General features: G+C 33.4%; 1 protein-coding gene across 1 annotated transcript in view; it reads right to left on the reverse strand.

Moving 5' to 3' along the window:
- Positions 1-27,822, reverse strand: part of LOC136040348 (multidrug resistance-associated protein 1-like) — a 137,701-nt gene that overhangs the window by 73,681 nt on the left and 36,198 nt on the right. Inside the window, exons 6-10 of the mRNA XM_065724593.1 lie at positions 20,844-21,012; positions 18,121-18,272; positions 17,190-17,327; positions 12,383-12,529; positions 951-1,035 (exon numbers count right to left, since the gene is read on the reverse strand). Of these exons, the coding sequence (XP_065580665.1) occupies positions 951-1,035; positions 12,383-12,529; positions 17,190-17,327; positions 18,121-18,272; positions 20,844-21,012 (691 nt within the window). The remainder of the gene's footprint in view (positions 1-950; positions 1,036-12,382; positions 12,530-17,189; positions 17,328-18,120; positions 18,273-20,843; positions 21,013-27,822) is intronic.

The raw sequence follows: 27,822 nt of genomic DNA on the forward strand, positions 1-27,822 counted from the left end.
GGTTCATTTGAAAATGACATTCTTTTCCGTAAATATTACAAATTTATAACGTTTTATAGGGATTTGCCTTTTATTTTTCAGTCCCCTCAAATGAAGGCAAATTACAGCACAAAGTTTCTTAGTCCTAGCTTTTCTATTGCCATTAATTGGCAGATATCCAGATAAATTTTCTGGCAACTGCCTAATTTTCTTGATTTTTAACGCTATCATGATAGAATAAAAAAATAGTACATAAAAGTAAAAAAATAGTTATCATTAGTGACAAATTATTTATTAAATTACAAGAATTAAAAGCTTGCAAAGACTAAAGCCTTATATACATCACTGTCATACCTGTCAAAAAAAGCCAAGATTCTTGTATTGTCGAGGCGAAAAATTGAAACAACCGAAAACTGGTTTGAAAAGCGTGTATCATCACGGATTTCGTCCAAATCATTGCCTACTAATACCCAAAGGCGTATCCAGAATTTTTTTTCCGGGGTGGAGGGTCGGAAAAAGCTTAAAAACACAATTATTAATTTGTTTATTATTGCTACGTTGTTACGCCTCGGACAAAAATATCGACGGGAAAAGGTCTAAACCAGGTAGCCCCTCCCTCTTGGATATGGCCTTTCTAATATAAAGTTTTCGCAGCTTTTGCTACATTCATCTTACATACAAGATTCAGCTGTTGCAAACTTTCTTCTGTAAAAAAATCTACGACTTAAATCTGGACTCTGTTGAGTCAATTATGAATCGTTAATTATGAATAGTTAAAAGCTGAGAATTTTTCTACTGAAGAAATTATAAACGGTATAGAAATGAGGTTCTAGTGGTACTAATTTTGATTTATCAGTAAAGTAATAATAACTTACTTTTAGATTACTGTACAATTATGCGTGTATAATTTAGCCTGGTAATGAAAGAAAAGAGTTATATGTATAAGCCATATTGTTAGTGTTAGGACTTACTTTCTGAGTCGTCGTGAGTTATTGCATCCGGATCCAACTCATCTGCATTGAGAAACTTGTTTGTTCGTTTAAGAGAAACTGCGGCCTAAAAGCGGTTAAACTTGTTACTAAGTTTAGAACAAAACTTTAGGACTAACTTGAGTAAATTATTCAGCAGAACTCTTGTAATTTTTTGAGTTCTTTACATTGTTTTCCTGCAATTCAGCAAAACTCTCATAATCTGTAGTGTAATACATGGTTTCCTTTGAACTTTGTACCGGCCTTGATTTTCCCTCAATTATACCAACAATTACTTTACGGTTAGAAGGAGGTATGTAGTGGTTGTACAGCTTAAGGTAATAGCGATAGCTTTCTGTTCCACTTTTAAACACATATTAATAGTTCCACATTTCAAGAGAAAGTTTATACCAAAATATAAATCTGTCTTTTCAAATGCTTAGAACCCTTACTCTTTGGATGACAATCAAACATGGAGCATTTGTTAGCAAAGTTCCAAAAGATGCATGCATTGCTAATTACTGGGCCAAAGACCCGGTATTTCACGTCTACAATAAGTAACAACCTATACAAAACATAAAAGAAAAATAAACACTAGAAAAACACACAAAAAGAAATACAATGAATAAAAGAAAAGATGACTGAATGAATTGTAAAAGTATCGCTTTGGAATTCAGCTACATTCACTAATAGAAACAGTTATTTTTTTATGTACTACTAAAAACACTTAAAGCCTGAAAACATTAAGTAAGGACAATTCAGATAAAAACAAGAGCTAAGAGCTCATATGGCACTTGTGACGAGGCAAGAAGCACTAAGAGCCAAGAGCTCATATGGTATGAGCTCTAACAAAATTCTAAGAATCAATAGATTGATTTAAAAGAAAAATCAGAGGCTTAATGCGCGGTCAGGATTTAAAATAAGAGCTCTGATTCACGATGTCCTTCTAAATATCAAAATTCATTAAGAACCGATCACCCACTCGTAAGTTATAAATACATCATTTTTTCTAATTTTTCCTCTCCCTTTAGCCCCCCAGATGATCGAATCTGGGAAAATGACTTTATCAAGTCAGTTTGTGCAGCTCCCTAACACGCCTACCAATTTTCATCGTCCTAGCACGTCCGGATGCACCAAACTCGCCAAATCACTGAACCCCTCCCCCCAACTCCCCCAAAGAGAGCGAATCTAGTACGGTTACGTCAATCATGTATCAAGGACATTTGCTTATTCTATCCACCAAGCTTCATCCCGATTCCTCCACTCCAAATGTTTTCCAAGATTTCCCCCTCCAACTCCCGCCAATGTCCAAAGATCTGGTTGGGATTTGAGATAAGAGCTCTGAGACATGAATAGATTCTAAATATCAAATTTCATTAAGATCCGATCACCTATTCGTAAGATAAAAATACCCAAATTTTCACGTTTTCCAAGAATTCAGGTTTCCCCCTCCAACTCCCCCCAATGTCACAGAATCTGGTCAGAATTTAAAGTTACAGTTTTAAAGCACAAGATCCTTCTAAATATCAAATTTCATTAAGATCTGGTCACCCTTTCGTAAGTTACAAATACCTCGTTTTTCCAAATTCCCCCCCCCCCAACTCCACCAAAGATAGTAGATCCGGTCTGGTTATGTCAGTCACGCATTTTATACAGGTTTTTATTCTTCCCATCCAGTTTCAGCCTGATCTCTCCGCTTTAAGTATTTTCTAAGATTTCCGGTCCCCTCCCAACTGCCCCCCCACTGACGCTGGATCCAGTTGAGATTTAAAATGAGAGATCTGAGTTACGAGGTCCTTCTAAATATGAAGATCCGATCACTCCTTCGTAAGTTAAAAATAGGTCTTTTTTCTCATTTTTCATAATAACCCCCCCCCCCCCCAATAGAGCGGATCCATTCCAATTATGTAAATCACGTATATAAGACTTCTGCTTATTTTTCCCACCAATTTTCATCCCCATCCCTCCAATCTAAGCGTTTTCCATGATTTTAGTTTCCCCCTCCCAAACTCCCCCCAATGTCACCTGATCCGGTCGGGATTTAAAGAAAGACCTTTGAGACACGATTTCCTTCTAATTATCAAATTTCATTGATATCCGATCACCCGTTCGTAAGTTAAAAATACCTAATTTTTTCTAATTTTTCAGAATTACCCCCCCCCCCCCCCATCTACCCCAGTGAGAGCGGATCCGTTCCGGTTATGTCAGTCATGTATCTAGGACTTGTGCTTATTTTCACAACCAAGTTCCATCCCGATCCCTCCACTCTAAGTGTTTTCCAAGATTTTAGGTTTCCCCCTCCCACCTCCCCCCAATGTCACCAGATCTGGTCGGGATTGAAAATAACAGGTCTGAGACACGATTCCTTCCAAATATCAAATTTCATTAACCGTTCGTAAGTTAAAAATACTTCATTTTTTCTATTTTTTCCGAATTAACGAATCCCCCACTCCCCCCAGATGGTCAAATCAGGAAAACGACTATTTCTAATTCAATCTTGTCCGGTCCCTGATACGCCTGCCAAATGTCATCGTCCTAGCTTACCTGGAAGTAAATGGCAAAGAATAACAGTTACGGTTGAGAAAAAGATAATAGCAATGCTTAGTGCTAGCAACCTAAAGGGTCAGTTCTTGTCATCAAACAGTTCGTGGTAACGAACTGTAGTAAGGAGCGACCCGGCTCAATAATAACCAAAACTCTAGAAAATAGAATTTCAAATATATAAGTTTCATCAAGTTTAGTCTTACCCATCAAAAGTTACGAGCCTGAGAAAATTTTCCTTATTTTAGAAAATAAAGGGAAATACCACCTAAAAGTCATATAATCTTAGCGAAAATTACACAATCAGATTCAGCATATCAGAGAACCTTACTGTAGAAGTTTCAAGCTCCTATCTACAAAAATGTAAAATTTTTCATTTTTGTTTTTTTTTGTTTTGTTTTTTTTCCAGGGGAGATCGTATCGACCCAGTTATCCTAGAATGTTGCAAGAGGGCTCATTATAACGTAAATGAAAAGTTCTAGTGCCCTTTTTAATTGACCAAAAAAATTGGAGGGTACCTAGGCCCCCTCCCACGCTAATTTTTTTCCCAAAGTCAACGGATCAAAATTCTGAAATAGCCATTTTATTCAGCGTAGTCAAAAAACCTTATAACTATGTCTTTGGGGACGACTTACTCCCCCACAGTCCCCATGGGAAGGGCTACAAGTTGCAAACTTTGACCAGTGCTTACATATAGTAATGGTTATTGGGAAGTGTACAGGCGTTTTCAGGAGGATTTTTTGGTTGGTGGAGGGGTTGAGAAGAGGGGGATATACTGGGGGAGCTTTCCATCGAGGAATTTGTCTTGGGGGAAGAAAATTTCTATGAAGGGAGCGCAGGATTTACTAGCATTACTTAAAAAAAACAATGAAAAAATAAATATGAAAAAGTTTTTTTTTCAGCTGGAAGTAAGGAGCAGCATTAAAACTTAAAACGAACAGAAATTATTACCCATATAAGGGGCTCACCTCCTCCTAATACCTCGCTCTTTACGCTAAAGTATTTTTAGTAATGTCAACTACTTATTCTACGGTATTTGTGATTCAGGGGTCATTCTTAATGAATTGGGACAAAATTATATCTTTTACTAATAAAAAGATTCGTAAGAAATTAAAAGTTTTAGTTGACTTTTTAATTAGCCAAAAAATTGGAGGGCAACTAGGGTTCCTCCCTCGCCCTTTTTTTTATCAAAATCATTCGATCAAAATTATGAGAAAGCCATTTAGCCAAAAAAAAAAAAAAAAAAAAAAATGCAAATTTCGTTTTAATTATTCCTCTGTGGAGAGCCAAAATCAAAACATGCATTGATTCAAAAACGTTCAGAAATTAAATAAAAAACAAGTTTTTTTAACTGAAAGTAAGGAGCGACATTAAAACTTGAACATTAAAACTTATCAACGCCCCGCTCTTGACGCTAAAGTTTTTTACTGTTTTAAAAAGAAGAGTTGAGAGAAAGAGTCAAACTTTAGTGTAAAGGGCGGGGCGTTGATGAAGAAGCAGCCCCTTTCATATACGAAGTAATTTCTGTTCGTTTTAAGTTTTAATGTCGCTCCTTACTTTCAGTTGAAAAAACTTGTTTTTTTTTATTTTCCCTTCTGGAATCGTATTGGACTTTTCATATTATGGATGTGGATGAAAATGATTGGTTAGCTCACTTTGCAAGTTCATGAAGAAGAGACCCAAATCCTGGTACCAATTGTGGAATGATTGCGACAAGCCTCGCTCTGGGGTGGTTTTTTAGTGCATTCAGTATGCCAAAAATGAGTTCCACCGTACTGTCGAGAATATACAAGCACAAAAATTCCATTCCCAATTAAATATGGCTGACACTTATGTGCGAAGTCCCATTTCTGATGAAAGCTAAGTAAATTACTAATAAGTATGTTAGTTAGTTAGTTAGGATTTTAGTTAGCCTACTATGTACCGGAGTTTTTTTCTTTACTAGGTTTCAGCTATATCCGATGAAACTTACATAGTCCCCATTTATAAAAAACGATTTAGAATCAATATGCATTTCTAATTATATTATGGAAAGATAAAAGTGTATAAATATTATATTAACTTATTATTTAATATATGGTTACAACCTACGATTATGACGTCGTTTATCAAGCGTGTATATGAAAATGCAGTTTTTGGTAAAAGTGATTCTTTTTTAAAAACTATTTGATTTTAATTACAAAAGGCACTAGATGTAGCAATCTGATTAAACAGCTCCCTATGATTTTCCAGTAACTAGATTACTGAGTAGTAAAAAAACGGAAAAAGATGCCGTCGATGCAGAGATCAAGCAAATTTTCTTGTTTTTCAAGCCGACATATTTTCTTTTTTATTCAAACCAAGAGAATGCAAGTTTCCTATATAGGAGACTTAGACATAAAGGTGGTTCTAATAATATACTTTGTGTTTCGATCTGACGCTATTTTTAGGAGTTCTGTTGTTTTGCATTTCTCAGTATTGGATGTTTGAAAAATGTTTTGAAAAGAAAAATGTTTGAAATTTTCTTATTCGGGAAAGGAAGAGACAAACATCAGAGAATGAGGCATCAAACTAAACCCAGTTTGTGTCATGGTCTGTTCTTTACTTGGTGTCAACCATCTCTACAACCATGATACCAATGAAACTTACATAATCTTCATTTATAATTAACCAAACCGATTACTTATGCAATCCTTTGAGTGTCTTGACGACTTTATTATCATGTCTTATGTGTAACTTATTTTGCATAACTCTAATGGTACAACAGTAAGCATACCTGGTACGCGGAAGACCGGGATTTGATTCCCCGTTGCAGGGAATTTTTAATATATTGACTTTTAAGCAATATCTGTTAAATCTAAAAGTTAAACAGAAGCTCGTTTTAGTTACCTCTTTGCTAAAATTGCGCGTAAGTCGGGTTGTAGAGTTTGCCAGCAAGTTAGTAGGAGACGATCACGCCCCACACTAAGAATAAATAAACCATAACTTCTAAAATTGAGTCAGATCAAAACAAGAAGTACACTATTAGAACCATGTTGTCAAAAACCCCTATACAGAAATTTTACCGTCTCTTGACTTGACAAACAAGAAAATTATAACTATATAAGGTACTGACTGTTTTACTAAGACCAGAATAGCTCAACCAGGTTTTTAAATACGATGTTTGGTGTCAATCAGGAAAGTTTAAAAGAAAAGTCTCACCTGATGCTCAAATTTCGTCCCGTACGATTTTCACCCAACGTACTGAGTAAAATTTACAGATTGTAATCTACAAAATAGTTTGTATCAACGATAGACTTTCCCCAAATCAAACTTAATATATTATGTAATTTTTCGTAGATTTTTAATTTTATAAACTTGAATTTATTTTTTCCCTATGCTAACTTAATCTAAATAAAAGTAGCTTATATCCTTTGATTTAGTAGACCATATGCATCAAAATAGTATGCTTTTACAGTGATTGCCAATCTGAAATATTTATTAAGTTTGAAACTACTTAGAAAAACAAGTTTCCATAATTGATAGTTTGCGAGAGATAAAGTGATTCTGCTCTATAATTTTCTTAGAAATGGGTTTGATGTTGAAGAAATCAAGTACCTAAATTAAATATATCTGAGAACTCCGCAGCAAGGGTTCCCAGCCATCTAAAAAATATGATATTTTCCCTGAGAAGGATGGTTATGAGTGTTTATTTTTTTTCCTCTATTTGTGATTACTTAGAACAAGTTAACATACGATATTAATAAGAGACTCATTCAAATGGCAATAAAAAAAATTCAATTGTCTTTCGTAAATAAGAAAAGAGGTTTTGTCACTGAAAATATGTATTCTCTTCCATTGTGTTGTGCAACTCAACAATTTTGGTCCTAAGAAGGCCAAATAACTTATGGTTTAGATTTGAATATAGCCCTTTGATGGGCTGTAACCTATTTTTGATTTATTTGATTGAACTGAAGGTTTGTTGATTTATGTGTAGTCTCTGAAGATTCCTACTAGTCACTATGGTAAGGGTCAGCCACCTTTAAGTGAATTGGTGGGAGGCTACCCAAAGTCTAAAAAAAAAAAAATTCTAGACACTATCCCATTACTATCTCTAAAAAGTCCCTAAGGCATTCCAGTAGTTTAGATTGTGTTTCTTGATCATGGTACTGTTTTCCTTTTGCTTCTGTATCTTACTAGAACACTATTTTGATGCAAATACATCATTTATAGCGCGCCATAGCGTCATGCGACATTCCTATATAAAAAAAAAGGTTTTCGGCACTCTTAGGGTTGTAAATTTGGCCGCAAATATCCTATTTTTATGAAAATCTTAACAAATTAATGTGCTATTGGAAAACTTCAACTTTGCGAAATCTGTACTGAAATTGAGGAAATTTCTATCTTGAGGAAAAGATTATCTGCAGAAATAGGGAATACAGGTCTCGGTTTTCCTCCAATTAGTTAAAATCTGGTGAGGGTTACAGTTCTGATAAATCTGTTGAAACTAAAATGGTATAAAAATATTAAGATATAAATGGTAAGATATAAAAACTGCCCCGCGATAAGAAAATAAAAAGCTTTTCACCATCTATTAAAAAATTTAATATTTAATATTTTTTGCATAATTTTTGGCCTTTGAACTTCTGACCGCTATAGCAAGTGAGATAAGCTTTTTATTGAAAAAAAAAGATTGATCTTGAACCATCTTTTGGGGTCATGCACTCTTTGTGGCAATTTTTATAGGTCAAACCACTTAGCATGCTGGTTAACTTTATGGCATCGCTTAGTAATTACGATAGTAATGAAGAGTAGGAACTGAGGATACAGGTATAACTTGTATATTCATAAAGTATTTATTAAACATTAAATACTAAGTCTTTTGGGGGTATAACAAGAAGAACACAACGAAGAGATAGAAAGAAAGTTCTTAAGCCGAACTTGCCAGACATGACAATAAACAATCAAGAGAGATAAAACTCTACAAAAAGAAAACTTCAAACGAGACGACGGCCAGTAGAATTAAAAGACTAAAACAACGCGGATATTTCGCCTGTATAAAACAAGGCGTCTTCAGCACAAGATAGAAAATTAAAAGAAAACTAATCTAGGAATTTATGATATTCTTTTAAAAAATGAACCAATAGTCGATGGGGGAATTAAAATTTTACACAATCACCAGGGGACAAGATTACCCACTAGACCAAAAAGAGTTGCTTCAATGTTAGCTTACAAGAGGATTATTTCGCAACAGAATAATTAACTAAGTTTCAATTTTCATAAATTTTTCCTCAGTTGCTCTTTGATTCTCATTGAAGTAACTCGCATAGCTGCTTTTCCCTACGTGGATAAGTAGCGACAATTGTATTTATTATATTTGGTGGTGGTTTTTATTTGTTTTTAGATTAGTTTTCTTTTAATTTTCTATCTTGTGCTGAAGACGCTTTGTTTTATACAGGCGAAATATCCGCGTTGTTTTAGTCTTTTAATTCTACTGGCCATCGTCTCGTTTGAAGTTTTCTTTTTGTAGAGTTTTATCTCTCTTGATTGTTTAAGAGATAGAAATGCATAGAAGAAATGTAAAACGAGGGTTTTAGGTACAGGCAATAAAGCATTAACTAATCACTGTTTCTGTTTTAAAATGGTGTTTTAATAAACAGTGTCAACTTTGACGAAATCTCAAAAATTTACTAATCGAAATTTGACTTTTCATGACAACGTAACGTATATCTCCACTTTTTAAAGTTCTGTATATTTTGCTTAAGTTATAGAATTCACAATTTAATAAGAAAAGTTTTTTTCTGTATTTCCACAACTGCCATGTCTATTTATTGCAAGGTCGACGTCTACTACAATATTTTGGTGAATGTTTATAATAGCTACAGCAGTCAGTTTAGAGTCTTGTCAGTTTAGAGTTCTCCGTTAGTATTTCCCCTTCTATTCATCCTAAAATATTCGAATAAAGACGAAAATCGTCAGAAAAATATTAACTCTAATAGAGATGCATATAGGTATGTGCTTCAAACTAAGTATATGAGTCGAAATACTCCATAAAAAACAAACAATTATGTGTTTGTTCTTTTTAAATTTAATAGGTATAGAGTGGTGATTTAAATTCTCAGAGTTTCAGGGAGTGGTGGATTTCTAATTATTTTTTTTTCTTGAGATTTTCACAAATTCAATTCAAATTTTAAATCTCGGTATGTCTGTTGAGCACAAAATTTGAAATTTGACACAGATTTAGCATTAAGTAAGAGAATTGTCCTGTAAAAATTTTTATTTATAAACAACTAATTGTGGAAATATGATTTGATGGCATGTGTAAGCATAAAAATCCTCAACTGTATATATAGCAGTTTAGACAATTTTATAGACAAATATGTGCAACCCTATACAAAAACATGACTATATTTTAAGTAGATAACTTCGAAGACCACACTGCCTTTCCATGACCAAAGTATAACAGCTCAAAATAGGGATGAAACCTTTTAATTGACAGCGAACAGATATAAAAATTTTTAACTGGACATTTCGAACACTTATACAGTGTTCATCATCAGCCGTAAAACAGTATACTTTAACTATATTTTGTGACTGGTTGGCATTGAGAAGGTACGCAATTCTGAAGTTATACTGTATTAAATTCCGTTTCCGTGGTTAGCTCAAGTTGTGTGAATTTCCTCTTTTTATTCACATTCTAATAGTAAATATTTGAAAAAAAATTAATGTTATTCCACTGATTCAAGCTGAGAATTCAAAGACCCATCTATACTAGCTAGATAAAAAAAATAAACACAACTATTTGCCTTCTTTTATAAACAATTTTTCGAAAATCTATTCTTCGTAAATGATTACTCTGACCTTTGAAGAACTATTCGACTCATATACTTAGTTTTAAGAGTATGCTTATACGAACCTTTATTAAAGTTCTAAAGAGTTTCGCCTTTATTTTAATGTTTTAGGATAAAAAGAGGAGATAATATGTCATATAATGCAGAGCCTTAATTAGATGAAAATAGGCAGTAGAGTGGCGAGCATTTACTTACCAAAATTAAAAAAAAATTACTTTCTATTATACAAAACCCCTAAAAAAACAATAATGTTGTAAAAACCACACATGACAATTCAGAGACCCATCTATACCAGCTAGATAAAAAAATAACACATAACTATTTGCCTTCTTTTATAAACAATTTTTTGATAGTTTTTGCACTTCTCATACATTTACTTTCTATTATACAAAACCTCTAAAAAAAACAACAATATTGTAAAAACCACCCTGCTTTGCAAAAAAAAACAAAAACAAATCCCCCTAAAGACAGACAACAAAAAAAGGTAATGATATGAATGTATTTGCCTCAGTGTCATAGCAAGACTCGGAAAAAAATATTTGACAGCAAAAAGAAGTAAATATCTCGCTTTTTAACCCCGTTGTGACAGCACAATCCTGAAATATCATTTCAACAGCCTCAAGAAGAAAGGATTTTGAATTTCCCCTCTTTGTTATTATGAAATGAAGATTTTCACCTCCCAGTTGGCTTTTGTGGCAATACAGATGGATTCCCTTTATTAACCAAAATTTAATTAAATCCTTTTTGGCGTTATGTGTCATTAGTAATATCAAAGAGAGACAGCACAAAGTAACTGAAATCTTGTTTCAAACTTTTTTGCAAAACGGAACAGTCTTAATAATTAAAAACTTATTAAAACTCTACTATTAAAACTAATAAAAAAACTTTCATCTTAACCGGAACAGCAAGTTATTCCAACCACAATTTCACCACTGCATAAAGGGGGTGGATGCCCCCGGTCCACCCCTCTAGATCCACCACTGCTCTCTATGATATTTCAATGCCAAGCTAGCTTTGGAAAATAAGATGCCGCATATAAAGAATATCGTGGTTGGAGCCTCTTTTCTTGATTTTCAAGCCAATAAGTTTTCCTTGTTGTTCAAGCCGAACGGTAAGTTTCCAATATCGGGGTTTCAGAAAAGGCAGTTCTAATAGAGTACTTTTTTTTTTATTCTAGCTATGGACTATTTCATTGTTTTACTATAGGGCGTGATCGCCTTTTATTAGGTTGCTAGCTACCGCTGCAACCTGGATTACCACTGCTACCCAGATTAATGACTTCCGTACCTGTTTTTATTAGTTCTAGCATCTTTTTTTTCTGTTTCATTGGGGATTTGGCATCAAGCAATATGTTATCGTTTGGTGTAAAATATTGTTTTGTAAGACGGGGTTTATTCCATTGTTTTTTCTTCAGTTGGCTAATGACATAAATGCAGCCCGGAGTATGTACACCCTGATTACAAACAGGAAAAAGCCCACAACTTTTTCTTATTTGGAATAGGAAGAGACGAATCTCAAGGAATCAGGCAGTTAAATAAGTCTAATATATGCAGTGATTTGTTCTTCTAATAATTGTTCTTTAATAAAAAAAACAAAAAACTAATATGCGGTTGATTCAGAATATCGTGGTTGTAGCCACTTTTCTTGATTTTCAAACCAATACATCTTCCTAAGATTATGGCATCATTCATGCGCCCTCCTAGCTGCGGAGGAAAAAAGGAAAGAAAATGCAGTCAATGCAGAATATCTCAGTTCAAGCAAATTTTTATGTTTTTCAAGCCAATGAATTTAGTATGTAGAAAACTTAAAGCCAAGGAGCTGTGAGTTTCCTACATAGGGTTTTGGGAAAAGGTAATTCTAGCAGTATAATTTGTTTTATTTTGTCTAGCTCTATTTTTAGGAGATATTGGCTATTGTATTTCTTAGAATGGGACGTATTAGTCACTTACTAGGTTACTAGCTACCGCTGCAACCCGGAGTAGACCTTCAAAAGCAGTAGTCCAAATTTCACCACGCTAAAACCCCATGTTTTGAATTTACAGGAAATAGACACGAAAATAATGACTAAGACATAATAATTCTTACCTGGACACTAGCAACTATTAGCATTGGTAGTAAAATCATAGGCATGTTCATGATATTAAATAGTGTCATCGCAACAAAAGCTTTTTGGGGATTCAGTATGTTGTTAGGATCCGTCAGAACGTAAACAGAAAAGGTTGCAAGAGCCACCTAAAAATAAAATTGCCAAACTCAAGTATAACTCCGTCGACAATGCCATATCCAAAAATACTTGTTTGTGAGTCACTAAAGACCCATTTACAATGGGATTTTACTGATACCGGAAAGTATCTAACTTTAATTTGAGCCAAAAAAAATTTCTTAGAATTTCTCATCCAATTAGTAAATTATCCGGCTTTATTTTTTCCAAAGTAGAAAAAAACTAAGTAGTCAACTTTTTTTTACGGTATCTTGCACATAAGAGACCTATTTTTGCACATTTTGGAAATATTTTTCTTAGTTTTTTTCGGTTGCATTCCATATAATATGAACTTAGTTTTTAGTGTAGTGTTTTGTATTAATTCTTTCGATTCTTTTGGAATAAAATTGATTCTTTTACCAAGTTTCTACCAAAGCTTATTTTTAAAAAGCGACGCAGACCACACCAAAAACAAGAAGAACAATAAGAAATTTCTCAAGACAATGGAAAACAAATTAGAATGAATATTTCGGCCCTATGTCCAAGGGCAGTCCTCAGCAATACAAAAATATATAATAAGTAAAACTTATAACAGGATAAAATCAATATAACTAAAATGAAAAATTTTCAAAACAGTCCCAGCATCCTAACCTCAGCGAAGTTCAACCAGCACTGATAAATAAAATGTGATGAAAAGAGTCAATTCACTGATTATTAAATTAAAGAGAATGATTTAAAAATTTAAAAACACGTTATTAATGCCAGCCTTGCTTTTTTGGCTTCTGATCTCATGGGTCTACTTGTGACAGGTTATGTGTTAATATCTATTGGTTTTTTATAAAATTTCGTCAGGTCATTTTTAACTAAATTTGTGTATAGAGCATTTAGTGAATATTCTCCCAAGTCCGTATTTGAGTAAATATTATTACTAATCTCAAGTCTGATTTCAATTGCTTCTCGAACTACTTGCTAGCAGAATCAAAAGAAACAAAAGTAATATTAGAATTCAGAGCTTTGGTGATATCATCTTTAAGCTGTTGTAGGCGTGGCTCGAAAATCTAGTGAGTTTTCCCTACATAAAATTTTCCCCAGTCACATGGTTTTTGATAGACACCTCTTTGGCGAGTAACTGGAGTCTTATCTCTACCAGAATTTAGGAGATTTATGATTTTCAAATTATTGGTAAATACAACATAATGGATTATTTTGTGTGCATACTTTTTTAAGATTCCTAGTCATTTTTGGCATATATGGGAGGTAAATTATGTTTTGGGCCTTATCAGGATGTTCACATGATAACTTATCGTTGATTTTACGGGAAGGTCTTTTCAGTCTACGGTTAATTGTATTATTAATCAATAAAAGAGGATACCCATTTCCAAAAGTATGTCCCTGATAAAGTCTAGTTCAGCTGTAATGTAGGAATCAGAACAAATATTTATGGAACGATCAACGAGAGATATTACGACAGCTCTTTTAACTTGTGGGGGGTGGTCTGATTTAAAATATAGATATCTATTGTTTTGTCTTGCTTTTCTGTAAATAGTAAAATTAAGTTTATCTAAGTTACGAATAATTAGCACATCTAGGAATGAGATTTTGTTTGCAATTTCAATTTCTAAGGTTAACTGTAAGTTCATATCATATGTGTTAAGGTGATCTAAAAACCCCTAAGTTCATTTTCTCCATATTCCAAAGCGAAATTACGTAATCCAGGTAACATTTCAAAAAGAGATGTTCCAAAAAATAAGAATTTAATGCACAATTTTCGATATGTTCTACATAAATGTTCGCCAGTAACCCGGAGGGAGGCTCAACCATGGGTACGCCATTTGTTTGTTGGTAGAAAGAATTACGGAATTGGAAATACATTGAGTACTTGTTACAAAGTTTAACCAAGGTCATTAAACGTCGCAATCTAATCCTGTTGCTGAAACTTCTATTAAGTCATAATTTTCGTTTATTTTATTTTCTAATAATTGCTCGGATTCTGCTACATTAATATTTGTATTCATAGACACAATGTCAAAGCTACTGATGATTGTATTTTCTGAAATATTTACGTTTTTGAGTTTTTCAACTAAATCAACCGAATTATATATGTAAGATTTTTGAGAAAAAAGCAAAGGTTTGAAAGGCTGCACATAACCATTTTCCGATGATTTTTGGTAGACCATAAATTTACATAAGCTAGGCATTCCTTTAAGGCCCGTTATAGCTTGTACGAAAGCCCCCACCTCCAGCATTGGAAGCAACTGAAATCAGACTTAAGATTAATAATAATATTTCCTTAAATAGGGACTTGGAGAATATTCACTAAAGGGTCTATACACAAATTTAATTAAAAATGATCTTACGAAATATTATAAAAAACCAATTGATATTAACACAGAACCTGTCACAAATAGACCTATGAGGTCAGCAGCCAAAAAAGCAAGGCTGGCATTGAAAACGTATTTTTAAGTCATTCTCTTTCATTTCAATGAATTGCCATGTTTCATCACATTTTATTTATCAGTCCTGGTTGAACTTCGCTGTGGTAAGAATGCTGCGACTGTTTTGAAAACTTTTTCACTTTAGTTTTATTAATTTTATCTTTTTGTAAGTTTTCTATTCTTATATATTTTTGCATTGCTGAGGACGGTCATTGGACATAGAACCGAAATATTCATTCTAATTCGTTTCCCACTGTCTTGAGAAATTCCCTATTGTTCCTCTTGTTTTTGGTGTTTGTTTTTAAAAAAAATTACCTGTACCACTTTTATTACATTGTTGATGTTTTAAGGTTTATGATTTTGTCAAAAATTCATGTTCGGTTTTGTAAAAAATTATATTTAAAGATTTATAGTTCAACCTTTTTATTACGTTAATACTTTATTATTTTACGGTAGTTCATTGTCTTCTGACTAGAAAGCACATGTTTTTTTTTTTCTTTTTTTTACATGTGTTATCACATAAGACTTGTAAAAAAAACACATGAACGAGTTGGAAAAACTAACTATAATTTCGAAATCAACTTGTCCACTCTGAAACAGATTAAGGATCACATTCAACAGAAACATTGTTAAAAATTTCTGGAATTTGAATTAAAATGTCAACTCAATAATAACAATAAACCTTAGAGTCAAAGCCACAGTTTAATTAATGTCACAGATTAAAAATTAGGACAGTTTGTAATTAGTTAAGCCTAATGAAAATTAGGGGGTATGTACTACGCCTAGATTTTGAAAATTTCCATTTTGTAGAGGTGTTTTCATGGGTAAATCTATTATTTTGTATTTCCATTTAACAAATACAAAAAAATACATTTAGCCCACTCCCTACATTTTTATGAATTAACGCCACTGGCTCATAGGGTATAGATCCGTGGTCTGCACTCAAAACAGAATTGGTAATGGGGAAGAAAGCTATTATTTAGTTTCTTCATCCATATATGACGTTTTGCCAGCAGTCGGGCGTTGTTTTCGATAACTATGTCCTCCACTTAACTTAATTTATGAAATATCCCCAGCTGGGATTCAATCTTGATCGGACATTCCTCTACTAGATGCCTTCTTATTTCCATGTCTGTCTCACATTTTAGGCAAACTGGGAAGTCTAGCAATCTTAATCGAGTGAGATGATTCCAAAAATTACAAAATCTGTAATGGCATCAGTAATTCTGCGGGTGTCAGACCTATTTAGTTGAATAAGATGGTTAGTTGGCGGTGAGTTAAACACTGGAATCACTTCCTTTGTTTCTTTGTTCCCTCATTTCTATATTAAGGCTATTTTTCAAACATAATTATAAATCTTAGAACGATTGTCACGGGTAAACTCAGAGAAAAACGCGGTTTCAAATTTGACTTTCAATTAAAATCTGTTTTGATACTTATAAAATTATTAGAAATAAAAGTTACCATTCTTAAATTACCCTAAAATGTCAATAATTTCTCAATTGATAGTGTTTTTCAAAACGTTTTTTAAATTTTTCGAGACTATGGATTGGACTTTATACTTTCCTTGGCTGCAGCTACTGCTGCAAATATGATCAATAGCCGTGAAGCATTTTTTTTTCATTAGTCAAGATGCATACAGCCCACCTCTTATATATCTTTAGTATCCTTGCTGCCTATCACAAGCATTTCACCCTCGAAGGCCCTAGCAAATTCTCTTCGGTAGCTTAGAAAAAGAAACAAAAAAAATATAGATGTGGTGAAAGGACCAGGAGGTCTTTTCTTTCACCTCCCTTGAGATAAAGTTTATTCATCCTACCAAAAATGTGAACAATTCTCATTGAATACCTTATTCAATTCATAGACTTTATTATTCACGTGTATATTCAGATTCATGCCGATAACCATGAAAGATTTAACACAAATTACATTTCCAGTCACTTTGGCTGGCTTTATACAAGCCCTTAGTTATTTTACATCTTGGCCCAAGGTTAGTGCATAGAACATTAATAAAACACAAGCTTAAAAAGCCTGTTTTTTTGATCAACACTACTTTTCTAATTAACTAGAAATAACCATGGCCTTTTAAGAAAAAAATTTTTGTTTGTACTCGAACCACACTTTTGTTTTACCAAAGACGTTGGGTCATTTGACTTACAAAATCGATTGTCCTAAACTGTTAAAAAAAAGCTTCGGGACTACAGGCTTGTCTTTTTAAAATCTTCTAAATCCGTATATATGCCCAATATAACCATACCATAAAGGGAGCACATGTCCAAAGCATCGTGGTTGTAGCACTAAGAAATGCTGCTTTTTTCAAAACTTTCACTTCTTTTTGACGGATATCTTCGACTTGCGCTTGGAATGACGGTTCCCATGCATACAACTTCAGAACCTATAAAAGCAAAGCACATTCTATAGTATTAATACGGTTATATAAAATAAAACATGATTCAACATTATAGCATACAAATATAGCCCCAAAAGTGGTTTAAATTTTTGGTAGATGTACAAAATTGTGACACTATTTTTTATGTTTAAATAGTTTAAGCTATGAGTATCAGTAATACCTCAATTGAAAATTTGGATCTAGATGAAAAGGATTTAAAAACTTCAAACCCAAAATTATTATTTAAGGTTGAGAAGATTTTATATTTAAAAATGGCCAAAAAGAACAAAATACAACCTTTTGTGTCCATGGTGAAGAATTTAGCTTAGGTCCAAACGGTTTGTTCTAATTTATTTTTTTGGAGGCGGGGGGGGGGGGTGAGGGTGCTGGGTGAACCGTAGAAGTATTCGCTTCAGAAATGCCACCTGACAATAGCCAGGGGGTCATGCCTTGGTATAGTAAAAAGCAACTTAAAACATATTTCATCTAAGAAGTCGAGGTGCCAAAAAACTAAAATTTATTTTTCACAAAAAAAAGCACTCACTACTGATCTCCACTAAGCATATAACTAGAGAGATGGTGTGTGATCCTTCAAGTTATCTCATTTGAGTCTAAAGAACTTATGATTTCTACTCTACAAAAAGATCCATAAAGATACCAGTAAAGTAATTATTTGCAGAAGTCCAACCGAATAGTTTCTGCGAACAATTAAATTTAAAGATCAGGGGACACCTCTGGGATGTGCAACAGCAAACATATATGATTTTGCTTGCTTGGTCTAGTCTAGCAGTGATATTACCTTCATTCCATTAAGAATCTCATTAATAAGCTTCACACGTTTGTCTTTATTCTGCATCTGCTGAAGTTGCAGAGCTCTAGTCTTGGTGGCAATAAATCCATTGATGGGTATTAGCATAATCATGACTCCCAAACCAGCAAAGATGCTAGGACCTAAAACACAAAAAATAAGTAGCATTTTGTAAACACAAATCTCTTCCAAAATTTTTTTGATAGCTTAAGCTGTATCTAAAACCCAGTTTTCCTCTTGTTTTGACAATTTTTTTGCAATGTTCAGGAAGGCAGAACTAGACCAGAAGTCTGGATCTTAGTATTTAGCACAGTAATTTTTTGTAGAAGTCCAACCGAAAAGTTTCTGCGAACAATGAATTTTTAATAAATATTTCATAGAAAACATTAAACTACTTTGAAACCCATATTATCCCAAAAATACAAATATAACTTTGCTAGGAATAAATGTAAACATGGTATGAATAAACTACACAATCATACAACTGGTGTCTCATTTTTAGGTCACACGGCCATGATATACTGAGATAATCAAGTCTTGGATAAGTTAAATGTTTTGACTTGCTCAAAGAATATGAGCCATAGTACGTAAGAATATAGATGTAGACATAAAGAGAGTATCAGGAGCTTACAATTAGACAATTTTCCAATGTTAATAAAGATAAAAAAGATAGAAATCCGTAAAGACAAAATGTTTTCCCAAGGCATTTTGTTGAAATTTTTACCTTATTATATTTTTTTTGTAAAAATAGTGATGCATTAGTTTAAATCATACATATAGCTGATGAAAAAATTTTCAGTCGCTGAAAATTCAGCTATAAGAACAGTAACTTAAAAATATAATGTAACTTAAAAACATTCGTAAATATAGATGCAAGATCAGGAACATACAATGAAAAAAAAATCCAATTTTAGAAAAGACGATAACAGATATATTTCTGTGAAGACAAGATATTTTTTTTCGTACAATATGAGACTTGAAACTTAATAAGCGATTGTGGCTTTTGTTTACAAGAATATTGACATATCAGCCACATTCATATGCAAATCTAATGAAACTTAAATGAAATTGAGTTTCAAAATTTGGAATTTCAAATGAAACACCAATAAAACATATGCTCATCTGCTCACCTTCCCTAGACTTTGAGAAATACCTTTGTGGGGAGGGGGGATTTTTATTGAAAAATTGAAAAATGAAAGTTTTGCCTCCCCCACCCCCTAGGTCTAAAAAATTATATTTTTCTCCATCCTGAATTTTGTAAAAAAAAAAAATGAAATAGTAGGATAAAACAATCAAAGCACCAAATTCGGTTTTACCGTTAAATCATAATTAGCGACCCATAAATGATGAGTATTCTCAATTGTGATGAACTGCTAGAGTCTTAACAGATATGATAACGACTAATTCCGTATATGAGGGTACGACGCTTTTTCCCTTTTAGACTCCATAAATATTATACCCCAAAAGCGGATATGTGATTTTTGATAATGCCTCATTTCTATTGAAAGTCATTCAAGATTAGTTTTTCGTCAATTAAAAGCTAAAACTAGCATTTTTAGCAGGACAGTTGTTAGGTGGCATTGCCAAAATATTAAAGATAAAATTTTAAAAAGCTGCCAAAGCAAAAATGTTCTTAATTTAGCCACATGCAACCCCAGAGCATAAATTCAAAACTTCTTCAAAGTCCTAAGACCTTAGGAGTAATAAACACCAACCAACTCTAACTACATGCCTACCACTGTACAATCTTAGTCATAGAGCAAAACATTCAAACCCCTACGAATTTAAAACTAGTTTGATAAAAGAGAAGAAACATTTCAGAGTTTCCAATTTTTGTAAAGTATCTTATATAGATTATTATAAAATTATTTTCTTTTAATTTTAATATGTGGCTCATACAAAATTCCCGCTTGGATTACACAAAAAAAAGTAAATAAATAATGCAGAGGGGGAGATAGATTTACTAAAATATTGTCCATAAGATGCACCATTGACGATTAGAGACGCTGAGTTGTACGTAGGCTACAACTAGTTGCAACTGGAGGTTTGACACTTCTTACAGATATGTAATCCATCAATAGACGTAGAATAAGGTGCTAGTAAAGCAAGTTTCTTCTTGTACCTGCCCCCTGGAGGGATTGACAGTGTTTCTTATCTCTTGAGTTAGTAAGAGAAAGATAAATTGTCAAAGTGAAATACAGCCTAAATCTATTTTCTGGGACGAGACTGAAGTCTTGAACAGTATAAAATTCATTTTTGGGTCTTGGAAGGAAACAGACGAAGAACTGTCCTACCTGGCAGCAAAGGACATCAGAATTGCTTAAAATGTTCGTTTTATCTCTAAACAACAGATTTTCCAGTTACCTCTAGTCAATCTTTTTTTCATTATTTTCCCACGTCTCAACAATCCTCCTCACGGTTCCAAGACCACCTTGAAATTTTTTTCAGATATTCTTTATCTCTCCTAGAATGTGTTCTCAAGGCAATGCTAATTCAGAGACATCTCCATATACTAGTTGGGAGGATGCAGAAATCGCTAGAGGACTTGAGATGGCATATTTCGATAAGAAATAATAATTTTACGATCATGCCTAATTGGAATACAGTTTGTCTATCTAAAAGTAAGATCGATTGAAATTATTTAGGAGGAAAACAAAGATTTGAGATTTCACGGATAATACAACTAACACGTTTTTAGTTACGTTATTCCTTACCAAGAGTTTCGTATAAGAAATATAGGGCGATGGCGATTTGGAAAGGGGCTGACCACAACAGATTTAAATAAAGTGACATTTCCATCAGGCGCTGAGTATCCACTGCCATCAAATTCACTATTTCACCAACAGTTGTATCTCTTCGGGCTGTGTTTGAAATTCTAAGAGCCTGAAATAATTTATCTCAGTGAAATACTTGAATTAACTGGACCAGTATAAAAATGGTAATCGTTACATGCAGTAATTTTTACCGCATAATCAGTAAATATGGTAAAACTAAAGTCAGCGCTTTGTTATCCGGGCCGGCTCTCTATAAATGTGAGGTTGGGGCAGCAACTTGCTGTTTCTGGTACCAAAGAAATTGAAAGGCATCTAAAATAATGGTATGCTGATTGCTAATTTTGGTGCACAATAAATCATTGAAGTAATGAAGGTAACATGAGAGTATATTTAATTCCAGAATTCTATAATTTTAAATTTTCCCATCATAACCTATTAGCATAGGATAATTTACATAGTTTTAGAAAACAGTTTGTATATATAAAAGAAGATCGTTTGTTATGAAAATTCTACCAGAAAGTCCAGTACCTCAGGCCGTTCTAAGCTACAATTTACAATTTCGGGAAGTCTAGCGCTTTTACCCGTTACGCATAAAAAAACAAAAACAAAAAAAAACTAACCTACAAATCCCAATTATATTGAGATAAAGAATAAGAAATTTTGAATTTGTGTAGGTATACGGCTTAAAATTCTGTTGAAAGATCATCAACCATCCTTGTAGCATGATTACCGTCAGGATGACAATGCTTTTTGAGTCCCCTCTCATGTTCAAAATTTTAACATCTCTTATGTTTACAATTGCTGATGTTCAGCTTCATTTTGTTAATGTATATTTGTTTCCGAATTCATTAATAAGAAAAATCTTCCCGGAGAAAATTACCCCTCCCCGAAAGATTTTGGCCATTTTCCAATAATAAATACTATGTTTACGCTAAACAATAGGATTACTCCAGAACATACAACCCTATCCCCCGGGGAGATATATTGGGCCTGTCAACTATGCGGAATCAAACTGTTATCTCAATGTCTTTGGGAAAAAAGGGGAGTAGATGGGGCTGGCTTCATTTTGTTAATGTATATTTGTTTCCTTTTTCATTAATAAGAAAAAATCTTCCCGGAGAAAATTACCCCTCCCCAAAAGATTTTGGCCATTTTCCAATAATAAATACTATGTTAACGCTAAACAATAGGATTACTCCAGAAAATACAACCCTATCCCCCGGAGAGATATATTGGGCCTGTCAACTATGCGGAATCAAACTGTTATCTCAATGTCTTTGGGAAAAAAGGGGAGTAAAGGGGGCTAGTTTCCCGCCAATATTTTTGGTAACTTGAAAGGGCCAATAGAAGTCTTGATTTCCCTTCAAATGAACCCTATTCCGATCTTCTTGGACCATCTGTTCAATACGACTGACCTTTAAAATCAAAGAAACACACAACCATGATCTTTCTTAAGACAAAAAAATAAAATAAAATATTATTCACATCATAATAATTTCAAACTTTTGTAAAGAGGAGCTTGAACCTCTACAGCAGAGTTTTCTTGTGTACTGAATCTAAAATTGGGATTTTTATTGAGATCGCTAGACTTTCTGGGGGTGTTTCCGGCAATGAAACCCCACTTGCTGCTGGGGCGCGCAGTGTGCCGTCGACAACTTCTGGCAGGGGTCAGCTAGTATATATATCTATATATATAAAAATAAGTTGTCTGTCTGTCTGTGGATGGATGGGTCAGGTGACGTCACCTGAAAAAACTGGATCAGGTGACGTCAAAACTGAAAAAACTAAAAAAAGGCAAAAACTACAAAAAAATAAAAACAAAACTAAAAAACGAATGTATATACAGACCGGGACACCGGGATACAAATGACGACCGGGACACAGGGAATATAAATGACGACCGGGACACAGGGACACAACTACAACGGGGACACCGGGGGAAACAGGGGGATATAAATGACGACCGGGACACCGGGACAGGGAATGGTCGATTAGCAATCACCATCAACAAAGCTCAAGGGCAATCATTAGAATCATGAGGTATAGATCTGAATACAGATTGTTTTCCCATGGACCATTATATGTTGCATGTTCAAGAGTTGGTAAACCTGACAATCTATTTGGATCAGGTGACGTCACCTGAAAAAACTGGATCAGGTGACGTCAAAACTGAAAAAACTAAAAAAAGGCAAAAACTACAAAAAAAACTAAAAACTAATAAAAAAAATAAAAAAGCTAAAAAACTAAAAAAAACTAAAAAAAGGCAAAAACTACAAAAAAACTAAAAACTAATAAAAAAGCTAAAAAACTAAAAGAACTAAAAAAAGGCAAAAACTACAAAAAAAACTAAAAACTAATAAAAAAAATAAAAAAGCTAAAAAACTAAAAAAACTAAAAAAACTAAAAAAAGGTAAAAAACTAAAAAAACTAACTACAAAAAAAACTAAAAACTAATAAAAAAAATAAAAAAGCTAAAAAACTAAAAAAACTAAAAAAAGGCAAAAACTACAAAAAAAACTAAAAACTAATAAAAAAGCTAAAAAACTAAAAAAACTAAAAAAAGGCAAAAACTACAAAAAAAACTAAAAACTAATAAAAAAAATAAAAAAGCTAAAAAACTAAAAAAACTAAAAAAACTAAAAAAAGGTAAAAAACTAAAAAAACTAAAAACTAAAAAAAAGGAAAAAACTGAAAAATAAGCTAAAATAAAGGTAAAAACCAATAAAAAACTAAAAAAAAAACTGAAAAAACTAAAAAAAGGCAAAAACTACAAAAAAAACTAAAAACTAATAAAAAAAGTAAAAAAGCTAAAAAACTAAAAAAACTAAAAAAACTAAAAAAAGGTAAAAAACTAAAAAAATAAAAAATAAAAAAAACTAAAAAAAAGGAAAAAACTGAAAAATAAGCTAAAATAAAGGTAAAAACCAATAAAAAACTAAAAAGAAAAAAAGGAAAAAACTAAAAAAAATTTTCATCTAAAAAACTAAAAAAAACTAAAAAAGGTAAAAACTAAAAGAACTAAAAAAGAAAAATATAAATGACGACACTCAAAGAGAAAGCGACCAGGACAAAAGGAATGTTCGATTAGCAATCAACAAAGCACCGGGACACAGGGAGTATAAATGACGACCAGGACATAAGTAAAAAAAAAAAACTAACAAAACTAAAAAGAAGGTAAAAACTACAAAAAAACTAAAAAGAAAAAAAAACTAAAAACTAATAAAAAAACTAAAAAATCTAAAAATCTAAATAAACTAAAAAAGAAAAAAAAAGGAAAAAAATAAAGGAGAAAAACAAAACTAAAAAACGAATGTATATACAGACCGGGACACCGGGATACAAATGACGACCGGGACACAGGGAATATAAATGACGACCGGGACACAGGGACACAACTACAATGGGGACGCCGGGGGGCACAGGGGGATATAAATGACGACCGGGACACCGGGACACAAGGAATATAAATGACGCCTGGGACACTCAAAGAGAAATCACAGACTGGAACAGCAACAATTTTTTTAGCAACAATAGGTAAACTAAATATAATAAATTTTACCAAATCACAAATATTAACACATTGCAAAAAACCTGAATGAACTAAACAATTATAGAATTCATCTTTACCATGTGGCTAATTTTTAAAAAAATCCGCTCAATTAGAAACACAATTCAAAATAAATGGCGCTGCAACAACATTTCTCGAACCTCCGAAATTAGTTGAAAATTTCTTTAAGTATTTCTAGATAATTCTTTTGATATTTATTTAAAAGTTCGTTATAATGAAAACTAAATTTTTTAAATTGCCAAGTTAATTTATTTGCAGAAAAACCTCTTGATATCAATTTTTTAGCTTAAGATTTAACATCTATTTTTAAAATCAATATAATTACTACAAATCCTTGCATAACGAAGTAACTGTGAGAAAAACGCTGAATATGTGATATTTGAGTGTATATTACTTTCAGAGAATGGGAAACTAATCACTTCAAAATCAAAATCATCCGTTTTATTATACATTTTAAAACTTAATTTATTATTATCACAAATATTAATATTTAAATATAAGAAATGATCTTCATGACCAGCGCCATGACTAGGTTCAAGAATAAGCTCTGATGGATATATATTTTTAGAAATATCAATGAAATCCTTACAATTTAAGACCAAAATATCATCTAAATATCTTTTATTATTTGACAAAACATGTTTTAAATTAATTGGATTATTCTTATCCATCACATATTTAGTTCACGGTGACAAAGTGTAAGTAAGGAGCGACCTGGCTCAATAAAAATCAAAATCTAAAAAAAACAGAATTTTGATACCTGTAGATACATCAAGAGAATTGAATTTTTATGTTGATTTCAAAATTTCCATTGAAAAATTTTCATGGGGGAAGAGAAATTTCTATGAAGAGGCACCATAATTCCCAGGATTATTTAAAAACAGTCAGAAATTAAATAAAAAAGTTTTCCACTGAAGTTAAGGAACAACATTAAAACTTAAAACGAACATAAATTACTAAGTATATGAGGGAATTCGCCCCCTTGTCAATACCACACTCTTTAGCTACAGCTATTCTGTTACTTTCAAAAGAGCCATTTATTCTAATCAAACGGCCTTTGTGATTCAGGGGCTATTCTTAAAGAATTGGATCATAGTACAAACTTTAGCGTAAAGAGTGAGGTATTGACGAGCGAGTAAGTCCCCTTACATAGATGACAATTTTTATTCGTTTTTTGTTTTAAGGTTGCTCCTTCATTTTAGTAACTTCTTTTTATTATATTTAATATATATATATCTATCTATATATATAAAAATAAGTTGTCTGTGTGTGGATCTGTGGATGGATCAGGTGACGTCATGTTTCGGCTGACGTCATGAAATTAGTTGCCATCATTTTTGCTTTGAAGGTGACGTCATTCAAGTTATATAAGACATATGTTCGCCGTCATGTTTCGGCTGACGTCATGAAATTAGTTGCCATCATTTTTGCTTTGAAGGCGTGACGTCATTCAAGTTATATAAGACGTATGTTCGCGTAGAATTCTATTAATGCTTAAGTTTATAATGACTGATGAAGATGCTCAAAGAGTCTATGCCAAAAAACTTGCTGCTGATAGAGAAAGTCAGAAAAGAAAGCGTGCCGAGGAACTACCAGAGCAACGCGAAAGCAGACTTGCTGCTAAAAGAGAAAGTGAAAAAAGAAGGCGTGCCGAGGAACTACTAGAGCAACGCAGAAGCAGACTTGCTGCTAAAAGAGAAAGTGAAAAAAGAAGGCGTGCCGAGGAATCAAAAGACCAGCAGGGAAACAGGCTTGAGGCTGATAGAGAAAGAAAGAACAGAAAGCATGCCGAGGAACTACCAGAGCAACGCAGAAGCAGACTTGCTGCTAAAAGAGAAAGTGAAAAAAGAAGGCGTGCCGAGGAACTACTAGAGCAACGCAGAAGCAGACTTGCTGCTAAAAGAGAAAGTGAAAAAAGAAGGCGTGTCGAGGAATCAAAAGACCAGCAGGGAAACAGGCTTGCTGCTGATAGAGAAAGTAAGAAAAGAAAGCGTGCCGAGGAATCAGAGCAATCTGAAAGTTATCGCCTGGCATTCAGGTACAACCCAGTCGATGATTATAGCTTGAGTAGATGTGTTCAAATCGGGACAATGTCTAAAATTTGTCCCTATTGCAAGGCCTTGAAATTCAATGGTGAAACAATGGGAATGTGTTGCGCCTCAGGAAAAGTTAAACTTCCTTTATTGGCTGCACCACCAGAGCCATTGAAGACTTTCCTTACTGGAACTACGTCAGAATCTAAGCGTTTTTTGTCAAAAATCAGACAATACAACTCATGTTTCCAAATGACGTCGTTTGGAGCCCAAATCGAAAATCCAGATCAATTTATGTCTACTTTCAAAGTAAAAGGGCAAATTTATCATAAAGCAGGGTCCCTTCTACCATTCTCAGGCGACCGTATCGCTGCTGTTTCGACATGTGTAGAATTGGATCGTGAACAAAGTTACAGTACGAGTGATCTATTGTCGTATGTACAAAATAACATTTCCAAGTTAACGTCGGAACAAAAAGACATTTATGATACGATAATGCATTGTGTCGATAACAACGTTGGAGAAATTTTCTTTTTGGATGCGCCAGGAGGTACTGGTAAAACGTTTGTGATAAAACTGATTCTGGCATCAATTCGATCTAAAAATGATATAGCGTTGGCAATTGCGTCGTCCGGAATAGCCGCAACATTGCTGCCTGGTGGAAGAACTGCTCATTCCGCTTTGAAATTGCCTCTGAACTTGCATTCTACAGAAACTCCCACGTGCAATATTTCCAAATCATCTGGGATGGGTAAAGTATTGCAGCAATGCAAACTTATTATTTGGGATGAGTGCACAATGGCACACAAAAATCGCTCGAGGCTCTGGATCAATGCTTGAAAGATTTGCGAGGGAAGTCGAAACCCTTTGGCAGCACCTTAATATTGCTTGCGGGAGATTTCAGGCAAACATTACCTATAATACCTAGATCAACTCCTGCAGACGAAATGAATGCTTGCCTGAAAAATTCTAATTTATGGGCACACGTAAAAACATTAAAATTAACTACAAATATGCGTGTCCGATTGCAAAACGATGACTCTGGTCAAACATTTTCAGATCAATTGCTGGCAATGGGAAACGGAAAGCTCCCAGTAGCTCAATTTCAGGACGTATACAACTACCTGCTGATTTCTGTAATTTAGTGACGTCCAAAAATGAATTGATTGAAAAAGTATTTCCGAATATTCTAAAAAATTATAAAAATAATAAATGGCTAAGTGAAAGAGCGATTCTCGCACCCAAAAATATAGACGTCCACGAAATCAACAATATTGTTTTGACCAAGATTCAAGACCAGGCAGTCCTTTACAAGTCA

This window comes from Artemia franciscana, chromosome 20 (assembly GCF_032884065.1).
Source record: "Artemia franciscana chromosome 20, ASM3288406v1, whole genome shotgun sequence".
Lineage (NCBI taxonomy): Eukaryota > Metazoa > Arthropoda > Branchiopoda > Anostraca > Artemiidae > Artemia > Artemia franciscana.